The sequence below is a fragment of the Puntigrus tetrazona genome, chromosome 16 (assembly GCF_018831695.1).
Source record: "Puntigrus tetrazona isolate hp1 chromosome 16, ASM1883169v1, whole genome shotgun sequence".
NCBI lineage: Eukaryota > Metazoa > Chordata > Actinopteri > Cypriniformes > Cyprinidae > Puntigrus > Puntigrus tetrazona.
The window spans coordinates 19,421,493-19,440,612 of record NC_056714.1 but is presented as its reverse complement, the minus strand read 5'-3'; the positions used below and the strand labels follow the sequence as shown (position 1 = coordinate 19,440,612).

Sequence of the window (19,120 nt, the reverse complement as noted above, 5' to 3'; positions counted from 1 at the left end):
CTGTACAGATACAAAAATAGGCACAATTATAAACCTAGACGGGATTAGTTTCTAAATTATAGTTATCCCCGCCAGTTAAATTTTTTGGGTCGTGGCCCACCAGTTGAGGAACACTTCATAAGGTTCCCTTCTTGTCTTTAATTTCTGCCATGATGTAAGGAGTTTCCTCTCCATTCCTCACTTCATAGGGTCCTGTAAATTTCTGTAGTGTTCGACTCTTCCCCCACGGCCCTTCGACCTCAGAACAAAGCAGCCTTGGCCTTCCCATTCACCCATGGCTTCTAAGGGCCCCTGGACCCCCCTACTCCTTCCTCGGCCTCTTCTTAAAGATCCCACCCAACCCCCAGCACTCTAAAGGACCTCATTCATAGATCTCCTGCTATCCACGTCTTGTCTCTGAACGCTCACTCGGGGAAGCAACTGCTCCGAAAGCTCCATCTACACTCCCCTCAGATTCTAGCACGGGGCACAACTCATGTGCCCGGGATGACAAGGGACAACTGGGGATTGGGTATAAGCAAGGTCAAATGAATCATGGACATTCCTGGAGCGGATCTTAGAAACTCTGCTCCCACAGTCCACTGTGGCGCTGTAACCCCCCTTCCCACGTTCTGTCCTGCTTTCTATGGAGAATCAGGAAGGCTCAGAAGTGCTGCCGGCATACTAAACACTCTCCCTGCATCCCAGCTGGGGCCACGTGAGAGTCAGAGGAAGAAAAGACGGCAAAAAAAATTAGGAAATGATGGAGAGAGCCTGGGAGAGAAGAAGTCTCCTCAGTTAGACAAAGCGTTTGTCTGTTTCTAAGAGCATGTTTGAGTGAAAAAGTGGTAGTGAAACTCTGACAAAGCAGATCGTAACAGCATGAAAATCCACAGATTAAAGAACTGCTGTTGTGGATTTTTCAAAAATGACCTTTCATGCAAAGTGAATCAAAACATCCTGCAAAGTTTTAAATCTGAAAGTGCATCAAGTATAAAGTTATTGTCTCTTAAAAGAAAGAGGCGTTACGTTCTGCATTTGGAGCGTTAAAAGCTCACAAACACTGCTTGAATTAATTGTTTGGGAGTCACTAAACAAATAGGGTAAAGGATTGCAGATTGTAAGAAAATGAAAGCGTTTTATGACCTTGCATGCTTGTCAACCTGTTGTTTTGGACTCTGAAAACCAAAATATGAACCTTTCATAACCCATAATAGGGGCACTTTGTCTTCAAGTTTTTAAATGATTAGAATTAAAATGAATAATTTAAATGTAAATAGTCCTAAAATAAAGCATTTTAGTTTAAAAAAATGTTCAGTATTATTCTTAATCAATTAATTACTGTAAATGAGGCATTAGGAATTTATTATTTACTGAAAAAACAGAGACTATTAACATTAAAACATTAATTGTCTTTCTTATATATACATACACACACACACACATATACTGTATGTATTTAAAATAATATTGTACACGCACACAATTTTATTTATTACTATTATTATTTTTATAAAGATCTATAGGCAGTATATCAACATCCACTTTCATTTTATGGAAACAAGAAGCACATAGTCTCTTTTATTCAATCTTGTTTCTCCTTTTGCATTTCGAAAAAACAAAAACAAAAAAAAAAGAGGGTTGTAAAAAAATTGACGACTTTTATTTTGGGGTGAATTATTGTGTGAAATGAATGCGAGGTTGTTAAACATCACAACACTCACAAGTTAGCATGTTAGCATCCACAGAGAGCTACAAACTGATGTATGGCACGTATGTAGTAGTGGTGGGGGTGGGCAAAGGCCAATTGTGTTGGCAAAAAGTTCTTCTGGGCACGAGTTCAAAGCAGCTGCTTCTACAGGACCTGCGACCGCTTTAGAGCTTTTACTTCATTCATTCAGAATAAAACACAGATAAATGAAGTGGAGCAAGGAATGCAAAACCGCTCTATGCTTAACGCAGAAGCCAATGCACAGCTATGACGTAATGGGAAACTTGGAGATTGAAAACACTCGCCATTTCCTATGTATTAAACACATCGACCTCACGGACTTCAAATTTAGCTCTGAGCAGTGTGACGAAAGGCTGAGCCGCAACAGAAGCTAACCAGAGGAAATACAACATACCGACACAGAGAAGAGTTTGCATGAGCTGAGAAAGAGAAGATACACACAGCTTAAACAATAAGCATTTTCTTGACTGGACCGGTTTCAGACTAGTAGCTCAGTCTTGTACTAGTCCTGCCAACATTTACATTTTTTAATTTTAACATTATTTGTTTTAAAATGGAATTTGCTAGTTTTCTACTCGAAAAAAAAAAAAAAAAAAAAAAAAAAAAGTAATCATGTTAAATCACAGTCATGATTAATCACAATCAATCACAAATTTAACTACTACTATCAGCCTTTATACTGGCAATAAAACATTTACCAAGCCATATCGCTTCAATCCCCATAAACAACTATTAATAATAAATACAACAATACAACTAAATATTTTCTAGCAACCTTGCGTGAAGTATTAAGACAGAATAGATTATGATGAAGAACTGCACCTGTTCTAGAGCTAACATTAGCATCATGCTACATAACACAATTTCTTATTTTAATAGTACACTTTCACTCAAAATTCACTTTAAACCACCACTGAGTGTTTGTACTAACCTTGTTTTGCGATCATGTGGAATTTTCTCATTTACTGTTGTTAAAATATGCTATTTATAGCCTTTTTGTATCGCTGTAAAAATTCATTTCAGATGTAACATTCATTATTATGAAAATATCCAAATCTTAAGAAATTCACATTCAAATCCTATCATAATTATGTGGTTATCATATCTCTAGTGGCTGTTGTCATGTTTATTTTTGCTGTGTAAAAACCTTAACACGTATGCTGCGGCTGAAACTTGTTTGTGATATTACGACCATAGACACACACAAACACACACACACACACACACACACACACACACACACACACACACACACACACACACACACACACACACACACACACACACACACATATATATATGACTCTCCGTCCTTAAGTTGCCAGGTATACATTCCAAGTATAATGCACATTATAACAAAATTACAATTAAAAGACCTTTTAGTTTGATATTTATGTCCCTGGACAACAAAACCAGTCATAAGTGAGATTTACACATCATCTAAAAGCTGAATAAATCAAAATACTGAAAATAAAAATCACCTTCAGAGTTGTCCAAATTAAGTTTATATCAATGCCTATTTCTAATTAATTAAAAAAATAAACGTTTTAATATATTTACAGTAGGAAACTTACAAAATATCTTTACTTAATACTTAATCTATTGCTACAAATATAACCCAGCAATTTAAGGCAGGATTTGTGGTCCAGGGTCACATTTGCTAAAGAATATCAATGTTTCTTTTTTTGGAAAAAACATGCTTTAAGGAACCTTCTGAATAAAACTGTTGCCTTTTAGTATTAAAAAAACATTTTAAAAAAATAAATGAACAACACTACTGTTTCAACATTAATAATAGAAGATATAGAAGATATATTTATTGAGCAGTAAATCAGTATATTAGAATGATTTCTGTAAAAGAAAAGTAAATAACGTTAAGTAAATAATGTTATTTCTGGGCTTATTTACACTTCCTAATATTCAATATTTTAAAACAGCAAGCACAGGCCCGATAACCACCAGCTACAAAATTCTCTCTTACAACATCATTCTTACTGACAGGGTGAATGAGGTCTTATCCCTAAAAATAATCTGTGAGATTCAATGAAAAAATCTAAAGATGTGCAAGAATGAGGCGCGCAGTCTATGAGAAATGTGGGCTGACAGGGCAAAACGACTCTCGTGGTTGAATTGTGACTCTGTGTGATTTGCCCCAGGGGCATCAGTGCCAAGGGCCTTCAGAGCTCGTATCGAAGCCTGGGAAAGAGGTCATTGGCACAGCTGCGTCTGCTCAGGAACGGGTCATGAAGTGCCACAGAATATCTAATAGTTCTTTTTTGACCAATAACCTACATTGTATCATTTAATTTGTTAATGGTCAAAAAATGCACATGCCATCTTACCTGACATCTATGTATATATATATATATATATATATATATATATATATATATATATATATATATATATATATATATATATATATATATATATATATATATATATATATATATATATATATATTTTTTTTTCAATATAAGTAAATATGAAAACGTGTGTAGGGCTGTCATAGTAATGATAATAAACTAAAGGAATTTCTTTAAAGTACTTGAATACTTGCAAAACCTGTCATGTCCAGCACTGTATGCATGAACTGCAGCACTGAAGTTAAAGACTTCGTGTTGAATAATAAAATAATCCGTTAAAACATGTGCTCTTATCATTCTGTGGACAAAATCCCATGAACTTCGCCCCGATCTTGATGCGTTTATGCAGACGTGTGCTCATTGGTTCTCAGTGCAGTTACTCGAGTTCTTTATGTCATCTTCTTACTCATTAAAATACGAGAGGTCTTTACGGCAATTCACACCACGACACTACGTAGTAGGTTAACTTCGGTGGACTTCCAAGTTAATATGGTGTGAAATAGAATACTTTCTGATGTTCAATCATTTTCATTTTGTGTTTTATGTAAATATGAAAAGACAATCGGTTCGCAGGTTTGAACTGAGACAAAACAGCGATCTGTCAAGACGCATTAAAGAGCCATAAGATGCTATTTATCAGAAGTAACCTGATTTGTCTTTACTGTCGGTGTGTTGTCAGTTTTCTCTTTGCTCTGCGATGAGAACTGCATTGTTTGTCGGTCATGGAACAAAAACTGCCAACGAGAATACCGTAGCTTAAGAACCTGAAAAACTTTTCTAGATTACCTAGCTATAAGCACGTCTTATTTAAATGCAATGAAAATGTTTTGTTTTTTTGCTTTTTGCTTAGCCATCAAGTTCTGCAAATCATCTTTAACCAAACCTGTGTTTTTTTGGCCGTTTTTAGATCATTCGCATTGGCCAAGTGGCCACAATTACTGACCAATCGTTATTAGTTGTGCTCCACAGTTCCCCATCATGATAGTTATTTTACTTATGCCACGGGTTTCACTTAAAGAGGTGGTTAACTGAGAGCCGCTTTTGTTAACATTGATTTTATAAACTAAACTGTACCGACTTTCTGTATTGTCTTATTTACTAGATGAGATTTTATGCTATAGACATGAGGTTGTTTGGCTGAGAATGAACTGAATGATACTGCTACTATAAATTGCCTGTTTGCTTACATTGCCTTTGCCTGCATATTATATCATGGATTAGCGATACATTGGTTATTTTGATTGACAATTGTGTTTCACTGATATTGATCTGGTATTGATCCGTTGCTCGTAGGCTTTTTTTGAAATTGTGGAAATTTTATATGTATTTTGAAGCATGTATTTGTTATATTTTGATTAATTCATTTATATATTTTTAAGGTGACTATTTTACCAGACGCAAAAATCCTTCTGGGTAATTCAGTGCATATTATGTATTTATATATTACTGATGTGTTTTGTCCCTGTGAAAAACCTGAAAATAGACCTTTCCACAATCTACTGAAAACCTCTGATCCTGCATGGTTTCTGTTTCAAAATGTCGATGTTTCTGTGAAAAATGCATAATGTGTTTGCAAAATTTCAGGCAATTTTATGCAAGTTTTCTCTCAAGTCGTTATCTTTGTCATTTATAGTCATGGAACATAGCGTTAGCTCTTAAAAGAGCAGGTTTTAGCAGAATGTTTCGTGCGAATCTGTTAAAGACTCACAAAAGCCCTGCAGAACACACAAGCACCAATTTAAACTTGGAGTTCACTTTGTTCCTTTGTTAAAATCTTAAAGATTCTTTGAGCTTGAAGCCCAGACACTGACCTGAGGCGAGAACAATTTAAAACACAAGAGAAATACAAAGCTACCAATCTACAACATCACTGTCATGTCTTCACGTTTAGACGAGAACTGAAGCAGAAACGAATATGTCGCTCATTCTGATGATTCAGGATAACTGTGGGGCTGCTACGGGGCTCAATAATTGATGTGAATGAAATATTAGTTCTCCATTTAAAACACCCAGAATCCTAAAGGAACCGCTCGAAGAACGTCAATTCTGTTACACAAAAACCAACTTTGCTGAGACGCAAAAAGAGATGCTTAGCAGAATGTTCACACTGCTCTTTTTTCCCCTCACAGTAAAAGCAACTAGACAGAAACATTTTTAGTGTTTTAAGGAATTTTGCTCACACAATGCTAGGGGTGTGCAATATAAAAATTTCTGATCTTTGTTATATTGTATCTACAAGTTCCGACGTGCATTTTTTTTTAGCTTGTACTCCTGAAGTTCGCATACACTAAAAAGTCAAACACAGCCTGGTTACCGGATTAAGTTATCTTTCGTGTTTGCGCTAATATGGTCAAATACACACAAGGCTTACCTATAAACACAGTTGGTTATGTCTAAAGTGAAAGTAAACAGTTCAGAAAAAAAAAAAAACTGATGCACGCCTGTATATTAAATGCAGACTAAATAGCGCTTAACACGTTGCTGCTTGTCATTACAGAAAAAGTTCATGCAAAAATGCAAAATTCTGTCATTATTTACTCTCATGTTGTCTCAAACCTGTATTAATTTCTTTCTTGTGCTGAACACAAATGATGAAATTTTGTAAAATGCGGGTAACCAAATTGTTGGGCATAGTCTTAAAAATCGTGTGCAACAGAAGAAAGAAACCCATTCTGGTTTAAAACGACTTAAAAGTGAGTAAATGATGACAACATGTTCACGTTTGGCCTTTAACACAGCTGCTTTAATGAATGTATAAATTATACAGTGAAGGGTAAATTGTGTTTCATTTTTATATTTTTTCATTTAACTTATTAAGCTCACTCCAGCCTAAATGTTCTTGATTTTATACTTTGTTATCTTGTAAGGCTTTGTTTTCTTAAATAGGGAAGTAGTTTGGCTGTTCTGCTTAGAACAACAAGACAAAGAATCATGATTAGTAGTGTAACAATACATGTATCATGTATCCTATTTTTACCGTATATCCTTTTCCTATCTAGCACCCATACTCTAGAAGCAGATTCTGACAGTTTAAATCTACATTAAAGACCCATCTCTTTAACATGGCATACACATAACACACTGCTACCATCGTAAAAAGATGGCATCTATGCTAATATTAGTCCGTTTCTTTCTTGTTCTGTTTCACAGTTTATATCCAGATCAGATGGTGCGTCAGCACCAAGAGATGACCTTCATCGGAGACCTAGTAAGTGACAACAAATGCCGCATGATCACTGTTTTAATGTCATTAATGTCTTTTTATTGTTGTTAGCTAACAATTAACAGTTAACTGTAGCAAATATACATACACTTTATATTTTCAAATGTTTTTAAAGTATGCTAATTTATTAAAACAACTAACATGTATAAACTACAAAACTAATGTTGCGTTAAGGAAACATCCCATCTGAATATAATGAGGAAATTACACCACTACCTTTGCTAAGTGCACACCACAACACTAAATAATGGCACGCATAGGCTCTGTTCACTCCAAAGTCCCCACTAACAAGGAAATAAGGATGATCACTTTAATTTGAAAAATTACCACGAACCATATGACACATGATACACGTATTGTTACACACACTCCTAATTATTCCTGAAAACATAAAAGTTATATATTTTCCCATATGGCCCACCCCTAACAAAACTGCTGTGTAAGTTCAAAGAACAGCTAGAACCTTTTTGTACGCCATGGTGATGTTTTTGTCCTTTTTTCACTTAGATACAAGTTAAGCTTCCAATAAACGTGTTTTCTGCAGAAAAGTTTAGTGCATCAAAATGTCTACCAATATATCTGATTTAAGCACTTAGAGGGACCGTTCTAGATGTTCAAGGGTGCGTTAAATCTATTTAGACTACATACACAGCGAAATGGCCTACCAAAAGAAACACCAAAACTTACGGCAAGTGATAGCAGAATGAAATGGCAATCAGATTTCACTTTACACAAAACATTTCATCACTAAAAAGTCAATGTGGATGGAAATAGGTTAAATGCAAATAATAACGAGGTTTAATAACAAAACAGCATATATCAGTTTTGTTGCATGGAAAAAAAACATGCATAAACGTTCTGTGTAACCTGTTGTGGTGAGAGGGTGAATAGGACTTTAGGACAACATCTGAATCATAAAGAATCTCCAACAGAGTCTGAATGAACTGCAAACATCACTTTTCCTTTGAGGATTAAACGATGCAACACCATCCCCTTTTTCAGATCTACACCTGTGTACATTATCAACCACCAATACAATAACTCATTGTTAGTGAATCCCTAAATTAACCTATATATTCCAAGGGATGCAGCTGAGCACAAAAAATAGAAGCACTAGATGGATGCCCAACCTTTTCATACAAGGCGAAAAAGAGCAGTCGGGGGAAGCGTCTGCGAGACACACGACTCGAGCGGTAAACAGGAAACGGATGAGATAATGATGAAAATGAAGATTGGCAGGCTTTACACGGGCCTACCCTTTCTCTCTGCCCTCTCTCTAGTCTTTAACATACAGGAGATCTTTATGTAATTGCAGCAGCCCAAGTGGCAGTGAAGGATGGAGGCACAGGTTGCGTAACACAGCTGTCTCTGATGCAAACAGCATGTTCTCTGAGGTTATGAGCATGTGATGCTCTATTCATGTTTCCGTGCGGGGCTGTATTTGCATATTGATAGGCTCCTTTTAATTTCCGTCCTTGTTTTATGGTTCCAAACGGGCTGTTGCTTTCTGAAAGACCAAAGACTACCTTTTCAGACCGACAAACATCACATACCAGCGCTGATCAATGAGATTAAAACAACAGTTAAAGGGACAGTACGCCTAAAAATTGTAATCCCTTTCAAAACTGTATGTCTTTGTTCTGCCGAAAAACAAAAGAAGATATTAAATATATTAATACTGTGGTCGGATAAATGTGGGCAACCAAATAAGACTTTGTGACTACTGACGTCCAATGTATGGAGGAAAAACAACAATACTATGTTACCCTGGACCACAAAACCAGTCAGTTTTTGGAAATTGAGATTTATTCGTCACCTGACAATATAATAAATAAGTTTTCCATTGATGTATGGTTTGTTAGGTTGGGACAATGTTTGGCAATATGATATATGAGAGTGCAAAAAATTCTAAATATTGAGAAAAATCACCTTTAAAGTTGGATTGGAGATAGGGATATTTTTTTGTACATTTGATGTTTATTCAAAACCTAAATATTTATATTTGTATTGGTTTTTTTATGCTACACCTACGTCGTCTGCTGAAATGCTCTCTCCTTAATGTGAGTGTGACAGCAAAAGCTAGGTTTATAATATACGTATTATTCTTACACAAACACTTCGCTTTTTTAGGCCTTAATTAACCCCTCTGAACCTTGTCAAATACATTTTATTTAAAGCTTGGAAGAGCCAGGACATTTTTCAATATAACTCTGAATTAATTTGTCTGAAAGAAGAAAGTCTTATGCACCTAGGATGGCTTGAAGATGAGCAAATCATGGGGTAATTTTCCATTTAAAATGCACTATCCCTTTAAGCTTGAACTGGTAACCTTAGTTTAATATCTAAGCTTTAGTCTATTACATAAAGTAAATGCATTCTTGAATACAGCCCATGCTCTTTATATTCATTATTAATGGGTAAACTGTGCCGGGTCTTGAAGAAAACCCACATGCGGGCTGTGCCAAGCTCTACCTAGACATTTATCATCAAGGAGGAACTTTAGACCTCATTAGAGTCAAACTGTATTGATTTCTACTGCACATGCTGCCAAATGATTGCCAGTGTCAAGAAAATCCAATCAACGCAGTCACAAGAATGAAAAAGAACAGCCATCTGACTCCCAAATATCCATCGTAAATCTTCCAGACAGGAGCGTCCACAGACTCACTGCCAAGTTCCTACAGATGATCTCCGCTAAACCAGGATGCTGTGGCGGTAATTAAACACCTTGAACGCCTAGTGCTTCATCACACCCAGCGTCTCTCATGCTCTAGCCATGAGTTTTCATTGTGCGCCGTTTTGAAGTCTTCCCAAACCCACACTAATCCCAACCTTAACAAAGCGCTGATCTCAAATTAACATAAAGGAGAATTAACGTCTAAGGACTTAAAACCAAGACGGCTACTTGTGCATGTAAAAATACAAACGGTCATAATGTGCTCATCCTTTCCTTCTTTGCAACACACAGCAGTCAAACAAGGAATCGTTCTTCCAAAAATGACATTTTGCTCAGCCTCAAGCTATCCAAGATGCAGATGAGTTTGTTCCTTTAAATCAGGACAGATTTACAGAAGTTTAGCATTACGTCACTTGCTTTGGACCGTTTGACTTGTTAACACTGTGCATATTTCCCTCCTTACACCGAAGAAAGCAATATTATGTATATAGACCACTGTATTTTAGATAGAAACACAAATTACATGCATCGCTTTTAGGGTGCTTTTTTTGAGCTTGACAGTCTCCGATCACCATCCACTTCTATTGTTTTCTGTAAATATTCTTCTCTTTTGGTGTTCCACAGAAAGAAAGTCACACTGGTTTGGAAAAACATGAAAGAGAGAGTAAACAATGACACCATTTTCATTTTTGGATGATCTATCCGTTTAAAGCAAATAGACTCAGGCAACAGTCGAAACTCTACAGCTAAAAGACACCACAAACAGATTTGGTTGGATGGGGGTTTCATGAATGCAATCGTCCCGTCTCTTAGCATGTCGAAATCATATTTTCCTTGTTGCAACTCTTTGCGGTGATGTACAAAGAACTTTAACTACACGTCACCGCATTTTAACCGATGACTGGTATTAGTCAATGTTGACTGAGTAAGCATTAACGCAGAGCAGTGCTTTCCCAAGAAATCAAGCCATACGCTTAAACAAAGTGAGCATGTTTGTCAGTTAGCTCGTCTCTAGAAGAACCGGCAGGTCCACTGCTTTTAAACAAACCACTGAGCAAACAGTAATTCGATCAACAACATCAGTCTAGACGACTCAAAGACCTTCGGGAGACTGTCTGAAAACGTGTGTATCCTGCCACCTGAAATATTCACGATGGGACAAGGAGTTTCAAGACATGTCTTTGTTAGATCAGGACGAGAAATAATGATGCAAGCAAAACAAAAGATGATGCATATGCTTGTCAACTGAAACGGATATTGATGATGAGCGCAACACAATGGGAGATAAATGAAATTATACCCTGAAAAGGAGCTGTACTCCCAAAGGAATAGTGCGGGGTGGGTGGGAATGGTTAGCGGGGAAGGGCTCAAACCCCCCAAAAAAACAGTGAACCCCTTTCTAGCAACATGAGATGAGGGACAATAGCAGTTTGTCAGATGCAGTGTGTTGCTGATGCTGATCTTGTAACTAATGGCAACAACACCGTCAATACAACCAACTCAATCAGTAGGAGGAAAGTGGAGGCAGTTGAAATGGTCGGCTGTGGAAAACCAATAAACACTGAGGCTGATTGTGAAGGGTTTAATACAGAAATACAACTTACCACCATCCCTATCTCCAGCTTAGGCGGGAGGGACCAGCAGGGCTCCGTGTTTGGATCAGGATGCGTTTCCAAAGTTCCTTCCCACATTAACGCTTTTCCTTACATCCTGGTTTTATTTCGCAATAGTGTAGTAATGATCTGGATCGCGCAGAAGCAATGCCAGACGCCAAAGACTGAGAGCCGTTTGAGCGGAGAACACCGATAAAGAGCAAAAAGAGGAAGAGGAGGAGGAGGAGAGGTCCAGCGCGCCCTCAAGCAACTCCAAAAATCCCGTTTAAATGCATAATGTCACTACCGTGACAGCCAAAACCCCATTTACTCAGACGGTCGACTCAAATCAAGCAGATTCCCAGGAACAGCAGCATCGTCCCCGCGTGTTCTCCCGCCCATCTCCTCTCCGTGCTCGCTGGGAGAACTGAGGGGCTCTTCGCCGCTACCAAAACAACTTGCGGGCGCCCTCGCTTTACCCAACCGCATTTGAGCCGGTTTTAACGAGCTGTATCGACGCCTCGCAAAATACGCAGTACCTAATCCCCTCGTCTACGCCCGCTGTCTGCCACAGCGGCGCCGTTTGCAGCGTAAAGTAATACTTTATAAAACACAACCAAGCCGTTTCCCCCTCTTTTTTTAGAATGGAACGCTCCACTGAGGTGGCCCGTTGGACAAAAGGAAGCCTGGAACGCGCCGCCGATCATTGGGCGGAGGCTCGCAATCGTCATCCAGTAGAATTAACCAAATAATGAAGGCAATAATTTAACCCCAAGTTTTAAAATGTAGTTTAACCAGTATTTTTTTTTGTGTGATTTATATTAAGACAAACACTGGGTTTATGATTATTGCGGACTGTAAAATGATAACACCGTGGTATTCTTTTTTAAGCAGTGTCATAAAATACATAGTAGATAAATATGGTATAGTAAATAAATCAAAAACTACAATAGATATATTAGTATTGTTTAAGTACCGTGGAGTACCACTGTTCATAAGCAGTAAGCGGTTACATGTAAATAAAGTTCCCATACTTTTTTTTTTTAATAGAAGATGCGTCTTAAAATACTGTAATATAAACAAAGGTATTTTGAGGTAATTTCAGCAAGACATGACGTAGCATCTCACAGGACTTCTGGGAAATAATGTAGTTTGCACGGACCACACGAACAAATATAAGACACTACACAAAATGTGTAACGCTAACAGACGCAAAATGAAACGGAAAACGTTTTAATAAATGTAAAAGCACGAGACAATACAGCCATTTTTAAACACGAAAACAATCAGACAGCATTAAACTAAAAGCTGTCCTAATTTTGATAAAGAATTAAAAACTCACGTGTGGCTCTACGGTGCATGTTCTCTTGGTGTTGTGTTGTGTGTGTGTGTTCTCAGTTGTTTGTCAGACAGGTTGATGCACGAGCCATTTCTGCTTTTTTCACCCCAGCTTTAGGAAATGAGTCTTTTAGAAATACATGCAAGTGGGCGTGTGGTTAAGAGGAAACCATTTAGCTGGCTACCAACAGTAACTCCTTCAGTGTGAGTTTTTACCAAATAATTCATAAATGGTATTTTTTATAAATATGCCTTTACATGTATGTGTATTATTAACACGTGCAAGAGGTTTTAATATATATATATATATATATATATATATATATATATATATATATATATATATATATATACCGTTCAAAAATGAAATAGCAACTAAGTGATGCCCCCTGGTGGTTGTGTTTAGAGTTTTCAGTTGAGATATTTAATTTTTTTAATTGAAATGATTTAAAGAAAACAGGTTAGAATTTAAACTAAAGAGAACGCCTCAGTTTATTGAAAAGATTTGCCTTTTTACACATTAACTAAAACAACTTATAGAAACAAATGTAACTGCCTTGGTGAACTTTAAAGGTGGTTGCTTTTGAGAGATTTGAAAAAAAAAAATGAGGAAGAAAACTAAACCAACATTATCAACACTCAAACCAGTTTCATTACCACACTTTATATGTTTAAGAATCTCTCGACGAGTGAAAGAATTTGCAAGATTTTTCTGCATGCTAAGAAAGGGAGAGCTCGGTGTGTGATACTACAAATGGAAATAAATGGAGATTTATTAGTAATAAGGGCCATATGAGAAGCTGATGCTTGTTCATTTGCAACTATTGCAGGAGTGATTCCTACTCCATTATACAGGTCCTGGGTGACCCACACACGCACAAATCGAGTCCACAGTTTCAGTACAGATGGATTATCTCAGTCCCAACTTCTTTTTCTCCTTCTGTTTCTTGCGTACAACCTCCAGATTACGATCCTTCCACGAACTCTTCCTGAGTTTGATGGGTCTGCTGCCCACATACCTCCCTGAAGACAAGGGAATGTTTAGAGGTTGATTAAAAACAAAAAATTATTCATTTTCATACTGTATACTGTAAGTTTTCCCAATTCAGACCAATACGTATTTTGAGTCAGGTTTTAGTTGTTTTCACTCACAATAAAAAGTCAAAATAAACATTATTATTACAAATGTTTAATAAAGCTACTGCAGTGTTTGCTTAGTTATTTTTGCACTGAATATTTCTGTCAAATAAAATGTTAAAAACATACTCTGACATTCCAATGTTTTTGAACAGCAACGCTGCATTTATTTGATCAAATATACATCAAAACTGTAATATTGCGAAACTATTTGAGAAAATATTTTCTATTTGAATTCAAATGTATTTTATTCTAGTGATGCAAAGCTGAAATTTTAGCAGTTATTACTCTTTTAGTGTCACATGATTCTGCAGAAATTAACACTTATCATCAATGAAAATTAAAATTAAAAAAGAAAATTAAAAAGTCAAAAATTTATTAAAACAAGTAGTTTTAATATTTGCATATATATGTAGTTTAATATTATATATTATTAGTTTAATAAAACAATTTAAAAGAACAGAGTTTATTTGGAATACAAATAATTTAAAACATTATTCATGTATTTAATGAGACTTTTGGTTAATTTACTGTATGTTTGCTAAATAAATAAATCGTTAAGTATATAATAATAATAATAATAATAATATATATATATATATATATATATATATATATATATATATATATATATATATATATATAATGTGATATAATAAACTGTATTTTTCTGTATTGATCTAAACGCACATTATTATTATCTTCATTAACTCACCGTTCATTTCTCTCATGGCGCGTACATAATCATTGGGATCTTTAAAGCTCACAAAGCCATAACCCTTCGTTTTCCCAGTGCGCTTGTCTCGAACAACCTTCGCCTTCAGGAAGGACGGATAACGGCTAAATGCTCTCGCTAGAATGTCATCATTCACCTCATTCCCCAGATCGCCACAAAATATCCGGAAATCATCTGAGAAACCAAGAACAGCATAGCGATAATTGACGTGCTTAGCTTCTTTATAAAGAAAATATAAAGAAGACTGTATTTTAATAAATGTCCACAAACCTGAATCCCACTCTGTCAGGCTGGTGTCCTCCCACGTGACACCAGCTGCTACCCGGATGCATTTCTTCACCTTTTCCTGTTTGCCTTTCTTCTTATCTTCCGTGCTAGTTTCAGCAGGCTGTACAGATGTTAAGAAGAAATAATTAGAACAATATTCACACAATTCCTACAGAGTAAACCTTTTTATTTTTAAATTAACTTTCTTTATCCAGTGTTGTAACGGTTACAAATTGTTTCCATTAATAAGGCTCAAATAAAAATCAAACTAATATGAGATGAAAGAAATAAAATTGATTTTGATGCAATAAGTCTGAATTTTAGTTGAAGCGCAAACAAAAATTAAAAGTGAATTGTAAACATTTAAAAAAAAAAAAAAAAAATCTCAAAGAATATTAAATTTCTAAAAAAAAATATTACAGTATTAATTACTAAAACACATTTTTTCTTTTCATCCAATAGCTGATTTCTATTTTTTAGATTTTTGCATCCTTCATGGCATACAACGGACAAGAGATGCATTTAGGGCTTGGCTCTCTATTTGTCTAAACAGGGTTAGCATGTCATTCTGAATCGTATTAAACCTCCACGTGTGCAGGCTCAGGCTCCGGCATGCTCGGCCCAATCACGCTGTCATCTGTGACCGCATCCTTCTTTGAGTCTAGAAGGCCGGCTGCCATGATTGCGGCCTGCTGCTCCGCCACCAATGCTGACAACTCCTCCTGAAAATATAACAAGAAGAAAAGAATTTAGATTGTTACAACAGAAAGCACAAGCGGCTTAAAATTTCTCACACACACATATCAGTTATGAAGCATATCAATGTTTGTCAAAACGGGTCATATAGGCATAATATAAGCACTGTGCTGATACTTTACCATGCGTGCTTGCTTCTGGCTCTTAAGGTCAATTCTCTTAGGCGCAGGAGGTGCTGTGTAAACAGTGGGGGCTGCCTGTATAACACTGGGACTGATCTTCGGAGGGTCTTGAGGCATGGGCCGCGGTGGTGCCGAAGTCATAGGGTTCATGCTTCCAACCTGCCGATAATTAAGAAAAAACACTGAAAATATCGACATGACTATTTTTACAGTACAAGGCCACCTTGAAATTAATAAAACACCCAGACAGCTGATTCCAACACAGATAACACCCACTAGTGGCATGGGTCCCATGGGCGGTCCAACTGGAGCCATGGGGGGCTGAGGGGGTCCTGACATAGGAGGAGCCATCATCATGGGTGGAGGAGGTGGAGGTCTGGGAAGAGGAGGTGCTATCATGCCCTGAGGAGGTGGACCACGCATCACAGGCATTCTCTGACCCACTGTGGAGGGGAAAAAAAACACATTGACATCATGCATAATAATATTTAAGGCTTTATAATATATCAAATGTATTTTAAAAATCTAAAATCATATTTACACTAACAATAACTAATGTGTGTGTATATATATATAATTATTAAAGTGATGCAAAATTGAATTTCCATCAGTCATTATTCCAATCTAAAGAGTCACATGATCATTCAAAATTGTAATATACAGATTTATTATTATAATTATCAATGTTGGCAAATTTGTGATGTCAAAAATTGTTTTTTCAACTGAACGTATAACCATTAATACATAAATGAAGTTTTAAAGAAAACATAAGACTGGATCTCATTACCTGGTCTCTGTAAGACATGTGGGACAAATGCTGGACGCATCATTGGAGGAGGCGCTACTGCCGGCATAGCTACAGATGAATAACAGATGACTGTTAGCTCATTTCTACACATAACTTGAAAGTGTGTAATGACAATATGTGGATTTATATAGATGTACCAGGACCAACAAATGTAGGTGGAGGACCGACTAAAGTGGCAGCTCTTGCCTCCAAACTCTGCTGGACCTACAAAAAATAAAAACAATAACTAAATTGCAAAATAAGGAATTGATAACTGCTTTAAGAAAATGTAAGAAAATGTATATATATATATATATATATATATATATATATATATATATATATATTTATTATATTTTTTTATTTATTTAATTTATTTAAATTAAATTTCAGAATTTTCCCAGTATTTGCAATTTTTTATATGTGAAAGTCTGCAATCAAAAAATAAACGAGAAAATTATAATAACTGATCAATTACAAATTTTCACTAATAGTCTCTGATTTTTGGATGTATAAATATATACAACATAACATTTTTGGGATATTTTTGGAGTTTGAATCAGAATAAGAAAGAGCTTTATTGCCAAGTATGCTTGCACATACAAGGAAGTTGTTTTAGAAATAATGAATACCTCTCTGTAGGTGTTTGTACCAATGATGGGCCTGACAATGGGTATGGCTGGCATTGCCAGAGCAACTGGCAGGGCTTCAACCACTGTAGGTGCCACAGGTCCTCCTAACACCTCCTGCTCAAACCTACAGGAGAGGCACGCATACAGTCAGAAACGTCCACACTCCAACAATACCTCAACACTGCTCTGACAAAAGGAATATGCTGCAAATAAACAGCTGAAACTCAACATTAGAGTAATCAAATGTGAAGAACTCACAGCGCCATCTCTGCCTCCATCTCCTTCAGGCGCTCCTCTCCTGATTTTAACGCCATACTGAGCGTTATCTGCAATAAATAGACAAATGAGTCAAGAAATAAACCTCAATAAATAAATCAATGGCTGTGCCTCAAATCATATCGGGGCAAGCTGCTTGTCCTGTGCATTTTGGGGAACACAAGACTGTTACATCTACGGATTTTATAGCCCAAAATGCTGCCGAATCCTATGATGGTTAAACATATATTAAAAATAAATAGGAACTGAAATTAAAAAGCATAAATAAAATAAAAAACACTGCCTAGTTCACAGAAATAAACTCTGTTTGAAAAGATTAAATATTAGTATACGATCAAGAAATAATGTTCAGGTGCCACATGATTCTGTTTTAAAGCTCCAGACTGAGTTAAACTTTATCTACAGCCCCGCTACGGTAAGTTAGCTTTAACAAAATACATACTTGCCGTGAAATCTGTCCTGATGAAGAAATTCAAACAAGTCTGCAGGAATACAATAAAAATATAGATGAACGTAACTGGATCATTTGTTTTCCTCAACGTTACCGCTCCTCTAGGCGCGGACGAAATACGTCACGCGAGTCTTTTGGTCCTTCTTCAGTGAAGGCGCAGGAAAGTGACATCATGTTAGGTCTCCTAAAAAAAGCTACAAAAAACGCCAAACTCCTCCAAATCACTATTGATCGATTTGCATTAGTCACTGTCTTACAGTAGAATTATTAGTATTATTTAGACAAAGCATAGTTGTGACATTTTATTTATTTATGCATTATTATACAACATATAAATACAACAAACTGTAATTAATTGATATAGAGAAAAAAAATCTCGCAAGGTAGGCTCAACATAACAGTCATAATAAACTCCAGAATATATACAACAAAACATGCATAAAATATAATATAATCATAAATAAAATAAATAATGATGACAAATATATATGTACATACAATAAAGTATTTTTATATTACTAAGGGCATCTAAAAGTATTCATGATATTAACCATAGATATATCTGTGTGTGTGTGTGTGTGTGTGTGTGTGTGTGTGTGTGTGTGTGTGTGTGTGTGTGTGTGTGTGTGTGTGTGTGTGTGTATAGGTTTTTATTAAATTAGATTTTGTTTTTGGTTTTTGTTAATAGCAAAAGTAAACTTAAGGCCTACTTTAAAGATTTGTCCTCCTCTTTGGAAAAATTATTTTATTACAATTAAATATTCATTGATAATATCCCGATAATATCATAATATTCTAATAATTAGGGAATTTAGGATCGCTTGTTTTGCTTTGACAGCAGGGGGCGCTTTAGACTAGCAATGCTACTATCACTTTGAGCTTGAACTCTACAAAAACTGAGGATACAGACAAGTCGAGATGTGCTGTCATACAAGTTCACAAGAACCTTTACGCTACACCCTGAACCACTAATCACTAATTAATACAGTCATATTTTTCCAGATGCACAATAACAATTCTATGTTATTTTTACATGGAGCTGCTTTCCT

General features: G+C 36.2%; 2 protein-coding genes across 12 annotated transcripts in view; both read right to left on the bottom strand.

Moving 5' to 3' along the window:
* The window catches only part of arhgap33 (Rho GTPase activating protein 33), a 47,616-nt gene extending 34,486 nt beyond the window's left edge, over positions 1-13,130 (bottom strand). For 2 of the 9 annotated variants that reach the window (XM_043262012.1, XM_043262013.1), the window contains exon 1: positions 12,912-13,130. In XM_043262012.1, the coding sequence (XP_043117947.1) occupies positions 12,912-12,930 (19 nt within the window). In that variant the 5' untranslated portion in view covers positions 12,931-13,130. Of the gene's footprint in view, positions 1-11,581; positions 12,070-12,911 lie in introns of those variants that run through there. The other 7 variants (XM_043262018.1, XM_043262021.1, XM_043262015.1 and 4 more) reach the window with 6 other exon arrangements.
* A 251-nt stretch (positions 13,131-13,381) lies between these two features.
* Positions 13,382-18,212, bottom strand: rbm42 (RNA binding motif protein 42). Of its 3 annotated transcripts, none has more exons than XM_043262022.1 (11): positions 18,063-18,212; positions 17,603-17,670; positions 17,345-17,468; positions 16,871-16,937; positions 16,713-16,781; positions 16,202-16,368; positions 15,926-16,084; positions 15,632-15,769; positions 15,051-15,168; positions 14,760-14,954; positions 13,382-13,930 (listed from the first exon to the last, which is right to left on the bottom strand). In XM_043262022.1, exons 2-11 carry the CDS (start codon positions 17,656-17,658, stop codon positions 13,818-13,820), a joined length of 1,206 nt encoding a protein of 401 aa, XP_043117957.1. In that variant the 5' UTR covers positions 17,659-17,670; positions 18,063-18,212; the 3' UTR covers positions 13,382-13,817. The 3 variants fall into 3 exon arrangements, with proteins under 3 accessions (XP_043117957.1, XP_043117959.1, XP_043117958.1); XM_043262024.1 differs by having other exon boundaries at positions 16,877-16,937; XM_043262023.1 differs by having other exon boundaries at positions 18,067-18,203.
* Positions 18,213-19,120: the final 908 nt, after the last annotated feature.

Coding starts and splice junctions, on each gene's coding strand:
- rbm42 (XM_043262022.1), bottom strand. CDS start 17,658: ATGGCGTTAAAATCAGGAGAGGAGCGCCTGAAGGAGATGGAGGCAGAG. Junction 16,782..16,870: donor ACCTACATTTGTTGGTCCTG/GTACATCTATAT, acceptor ATTCATCTGTAG/CTATGCCGGCAGTAGCGCCT. Junction 16,085..16,201: donor CCATGGGACCCATGCCACTA/GTGGGTGTTATC, acceptor AATTATCGGCAG/GTTGGAAGCATGAACCCTAT.